Source organism: Cryptomeria japonica, chromosome 11, assembly GCF_030272615.1.
Source record: "Cryptomeria japonica chromosome 11, Sugi_1.0, whole genome shotgun sequence".
NCBI classification, from domain to species: Eukaryota; Viridiplantae; Streptophyta; class Pinopsida; order Cupressales; family Cupressaceae; genus Cryptomeria; species Cryptomeria japonica.
The window spans coordinates 299,313,677-299,319,622 of NC_081415.1; the positions used below are offsets into that span (position 1 = coordinate 299,313,677).

The window sequence follows — 5,946 nt, forward strand, 5'->3', positions numbered from 1 at the left end:
GAATGAGGAAACCCTGACTCAGTCACTGAAGGATAGATATGATGAATGCTATATATTGACATATGAGAATGATTAGCTGAAGCTTGAATTGGTGCAAAAAAAGAATGATGGACAAGAATTTGAAAGGAAGATCATAATTCTAAGAGATGAGCTAACTACTGCCAATGAGTACAAAGAAAAATTCAAAGCTAGTTCAGCCCAGTTGGATGAGATGCTGGAAAGTTAGAGACATGGGAAAGATATGAGTGGACTTGGATTTGAGAAAGGAGAATACTCTGGTTTTGGTCAAAGCAATCATAAGAAGGACAAGAAACCTTCGATAAGATAGCCTAATGCCTATAAATTCAATGGAAAATGTTTTATTTGCGGTAAATTTGGTCATATGGCAAGTCAATGCAGAAGTAAGACGAATAATGGGATGATGAATAAAATGAACAATGGTCCTGCCTTTACTAGTCAATGTTTCATATGCGACAACTTTGGTCATAAGTCAAACATGTGCAAAACAGTGATAAATAACTTTGAGAACAAGAGATGCTATGCTTGTGGGATGTTTGGACATATTTCTAACCAATGCAGGATGAGACCAAATCAGGTTAAATTTAGGCCCATGCAAAGGAATGTTGTTTGTCATGCATACAACAAACCTGGTCATGTAGAAAGATATTGCACAAGCAAGAATGCACTGGTGAACAAAGACAAATCAGATGAAAAGGGGAAAAACTAAGGTGGAAGAGATCAAAGATCATCATAAGATGTGGTGAAGAAGGAAGATTCAAATGTGCAAAATGGCTCCAGGCCTGAATCCAGTGATGGAACCTCATCCAATAACTAGGGCATTTTTTGCCTTAGGGAGCATATTATTTTGCAGATCCTTTGAACCCCCTTGCGGAGATCTGTAACCGGTTCCAGAAGGTTGCAAAAGATCTAGATCAGGTATGTAGATGATATCCAGAAGACTTCATGAAGATTTTAGATTCCGGAAGGCGATTTCATGGAAACCGGAAGACTTTAGGGTTGAGAATTTATTACAAATGTAAATTAGGTTTATGGAAGATAAAAAGGGCATTTCAGTCATTCATTTTTCACAATGCGAACGAGAGTAAGAGCAGAAGAGCAAGGTGAATGATTTTGAACTATGTTAATCAAGTTAGAAGCGATCATTCAAAGATTTCTAGCGTCCGGTTGAGATCGAAAGAGGTATTTATACGTTTGCGAGTAATCTTTTCATACCCTTAATTCGATATGGCATCTGCATCTAGTGTTGTGACTCCTTTGGTGGTAGAAATTTCTGAGAGAGCAAGACCTATATTCAAGAGGCATCTGTTTAAATCCGTTGAAGATGATTCAAAAGGCGCATTTTCTTCAGTCTCGTACAATGTGCTTCATAATGAGGATATTAGGGCTTATATCCACTGCAACCTCGAAGAATTAAGGTTGATATTTTATCACTCTACAACAAGCACATGTCGAATGGTTTGGGAAATCTGAAGCAGGAATTCAAGGTACTTCAGAATAAGGGTTTTGTGTAGTTTATTCACTTTTCGGTACTCGATGAAGCAGAATGGGTCTGATACATTCTGAGTAGAGTTCATGATCAATTCATGTGGTTGGATTGACCATAAAAGATAACTAAGCAATCCATTGAAGCAGTTACCTATTTAAAAGCAACCAGTGAAGTTCCCAGACTACAAAAAATACAAAATACAATGCTGACAAAGATTACCGGATCTCAATTTGACAGCCAATAGATGACTATTAATGATATTATTGAGCACAATGTTAGATTTGCCTTGATGGTGATTGGATACAAGGTATATCAATTGAGTAGGCTGAATTCTGTATCTGACACAACCATATTTGCAGCCTATGAAATGTTGAAGGAAGATAAAAGGTATGATCTTTGTGTAGTACTCCTCAATGAGTTAATGAGCAACTTGAAGAAAATAAAGCAAGATAAGAAACATGTCTTCAAGTTTGGATCCCTAATTGTCTGTTTAGCACTTTATTTCATGAATGAGATTCCTAGAATTGTTAAAGTCCAATGGGCTTATGATAAACCGGTGGCTATGCAAATTAAGGAAGGATTGATGGGTCTGGGTGACAATGAAATGCAAATATCAACTTTATGGGGCTATTTCAAAACTCTTCAAGCCACTAGGAAAAGCGGAGAAAGAATTCTTAAAGAGAGTGGAGAAATATGAGAAAACTATCTATTTTATTGTTGACAAGGATCAGTGTCATATGGAGGCAGTTGAGCCCAGAACTGTCCAGATCATGCCCATGGGATATGAGGTGGATGTAGTCACACTTGATGCATATGCTCAACACTTGTTGAGTCAACCAGTAGACCAAAAAGAAGAGAGGTTTGGTACTTTTAAGGAGAAGGATCTGGACCCCCATAAGAAATTCACTAGGCCCGGAAGGAAAAGAAAAGTAAGAAAGAAGTTGAAGAACTTGCTGAACAAATTGGTATAACTCGGGAAGCAGTACAAAGAGCCAAAGAGAAGAATATACTGAAGGAGGAAGATATGGTGAAGCCACAAGATAAACTGGTTCCCACTCCTTCCAAGCAAGCTAAGGTCAAGCAAAGCAAGTCTGCACCTAACTCAGGTGTGCAGAAGTCGGCCCCTCCACGTAAGCCACAATCAACATCTACCGATGGAATAGAAAAGAGGAAGAAAGAGAAATATACAAGGAAGTATGTAGCAACAAAGGAGGAAACTGAATCAGATGAAGAGGTCAGAGAGGTGAAGAAAACAACTACATTTGCTAGAGTGGTTAGAAAAACTGTATCCGGTGATGCTTCATTTGCCAAGAAGCTAAAAACACAAGGAGAGCAATCCAGTAGAACAAGAGTGAGCAAGAAAAAAATCTGAGATAGATGAAGCTCTTAACTTGGGTAAGATTGAAGGTTCCTTCACTATTGCACCTCTATTATAGAAGATTATAGATACAATAGTTAATGAAGGTAACTTGACAAACCTTCTTGTGTATTATGAGCATTCTTTTAAAAAATTCCTGAGAGCTATTGAAGAAGCAGTTGTACATTACATGAATTCTTTTAGTAAAACATTGATTGAACTACCATCCTTGATCCCAAAATAATTATATGATATCTTGGATGTCGGAGACACACAGCTAGTCTAGAAGATGAACGGTTAAAAGAACTTACATTAGTGTAGTTGTGTCCTAAAATAACAAGAGAGGATATACCAAGAATTTTGGGACTTGCAAAAGAAAACTTCTGAAGCAAGCATAGAGTAAATAAAATAATGTTCGGAAGAGTAGAGGAAGTAGTAAAGGATACATAGGACATTTTGAGGAGAATTTTGAAAGAAAATAATTATCAGTTTATTCTAGAGAAGGATGATTTCCAACTGGAAGGAAAATCAAGAAAAAATGCATCTCCTTTGGTAGTTCATATACAATCAGAAGTCTCTCAGGATCAACCATTTGTACAGATTGACTTGGTTGAACGAGAAATTGTAGATGATACCACTGACAATCAAGCAGTTGGCAACTCCGATGAACCTACGCAGGATCCTCCAAAGATAGAAATCATTGTTGAAATAATAGCTACGGAGTTAAGTGAAGCGGGAAAGGGTGAAGGAGATGGTGAGAAAGGAGAAGAGGTAGTAAAAACTAAAAAAGCTGTGAAGGAGAAGGGTGAAGAGAAAACTAATGAAGCTCTGGTGATCATGACAAAAGCCATTATTCCTGATAAAGGAAAGCAGATTGCAGTTGATGAGGATGATTTCTCTCATGGTTCAGTAGAATTGAGTACCCTCTCCCCTCTTCAAGCACTAAAATTGGCCACTCTCGTGCAGATCAAAGCAAGCGAGGACTTACTTAAGTCCACATTTGAAGAGAAATAAGTTATATATTTGGCAATTGTAATTTTGGAGAAGATTTTGCCTAACCTTAAGCAGATTTCTAGTGACACACCCTCCGGTAAGCTTAAGGGTATGTTGAGTAAAGTTGAATAAGATTTTGAATCATTAGAGAAAGCAACAGATATAAAAGTTTTGAACAAGTTTGATGAAATGAGGCTCCAAACATTTTTTAGAACAATTGAGACTAATAGGGAAGTTTTGAAAACTACGGTGAAAAGTGTTGAGAATACTTTGGATGAAGGTGGAAAAATCTTTAAGTCATGTCTGTTTTCGCCTAAGTTTTTTGCAAACATTGACAAGAAAATAAGAGATCTTGAAGGGCAATTAGTTGGTATAGCACAATCATTTGTCTCGCATTCAGTCTTTACGAGTACTCTTGAAGTTCAAATAATGGATCTTACTGATAAAATAAAGGGCCTGAATAAAGAAAAGGAATAGATAATAAGCAGAGTGGGAGAATTGAGAAGTTTAATCACTCCCTGGATGGATACTTTACTTGGTGCTCAACAGAATGCAGTGACTGCCTTAGGAAAATATGTCTTGTCTTGACAGATCTTAAGGGTGTAGTAGTCCATACATACATGTGTAGTGCCCTCATTAATGTTTTGGATTATTTCCTAAGAGGATGGACTAAGTATTTGAAATACTTGAAGGTGACTTATGTAGATATTTTCAAGTTTTTGTAGTTCACTATACACATTATTTTGTACATAAGTGTTGGTGGATTCCTACCTTTGCCATTGATGCCAAAGGGGGAGAGAGAGTAGTAAAAAATGATGCACATTCTTAGGGGGATTTAGTTGAGTGTATAGATTGTTGGATTGATTGCAGTTTTGGATTATTGGAACTCTTGTCATTTTTCACAGTGTTGCCATCAATGCCAAAGGGGGAGATTGTTGGAAAAAGACACCGTTCCAATGAAGATTGATGGTAACTCAACCTAGTAATCCTATCCGGTGTATGGAGTTTGGGTTTATTGGAAGTCATTTTGTTGATAAGGCATAAGTCTAGAATGTGGAACACAGTAACTGGTAGAGCATGAGTCCATGGTGTACATCTTGATTTTAGTAAAGTATTTTTGGTTGCGGTGATCAAGATAGGTAGTTCAAGGTTCGAGACAAATTGCTTTGTGATCCTATCAATCCAGTGTTGATTCTGGTGCAAGTTTCTTGGTCTGGTATTTGGTATTATCGGTAGAACATGGTTATCTTCTTGTTTGATGGTGTAGCGTGTGATCCTTATTCCTTGAGATGATTCTGGTGGAGGTTGATGAGTTCGAGGTGATTGGGCCAATTCATTGGAATCTTGTGATCATATTTTTTAGGTCTGAAATAAGGATTTGTAGAAGGATTGAGCCGACTTGAGTCTACACGTTTCACATTTTGTTGTTTTGAGTAGCTGACTAGTTAGAGATCTATTTTGGTGTTGTAGATATATAAGATGGACTTGGGTGATCTTTTTGGTGTGTATTTATGTGTGCAAAGTTGTCTTTGGTACGATTGAGTGCAGTTTCACGTGCACATATTGAGTGTTAATGATCTGATATTTTGTGACAGAGTAGAACAAAGCATTTTTCCCTAACAATGACAACAAATCATTCCTAAGCCTAATCGAAACTGATTTCTAGCATTTGTAGATGCTATACTCCAATTCACATATTATATTAGCTTCTATATCTCATTTGTAGGACAATGAGTCCTCCATGGTTGCAACTCTGTTTTGTAATTGAGCAGTGAGCTCTAGGTAGTGTGCCTGAATGCAAGTTCATTCCACTTTTGTAATATTGTTTTACTACTGGCCATAGTATAATAATATTGTGGGTTCAAATCCCATCGTGGTTTTTCCCTTTTGGTTTTCGATGTAAAAATCTTGGTGTTATAGTTGCATGTTCATTTGGTTTGTGTTTCTGCATTTTGTTTTCAATTATTTGTATCCGATGGTTGAATAATCAACTTAATAAATTTGTAAACTGCAAAACACCGATTCACCCCCCCTCTCAGTGTTCATTGATTCCAACAAGATATGCCACCTTTCTTGTAAACTATACAAA

The 5,946-nt window shown here is 37.1% G+C and overlaps 1 protein-coding gene across 1 annotated transcript; it reads left to right on the top strand.

Moving 5' to 3' along the window:
• The first annotated feature begins 2,106 nt into the window (after window positions 1–2,106).
• On the top strand, window positions 2,107–3,878 carry LOC131860187 (uncharacterized). Its single transcript, XM_059214565.1, has 3 exons — window positions 2,107–2,295; window positions 2,418–2,858; window positions 3,465–3,878. The coding sequence occupies exons 1-3, from the start codon at window positions 2,107–2,109 to the stop codon at window positions 3,876–3,878; spliced, it is 1,044 nt and encodes a 347-aa protein (XP_059070548.1).
• The last annotated feature ends 2,068 nt before the right edge of the window (window positions 3,879–5,946 follow it).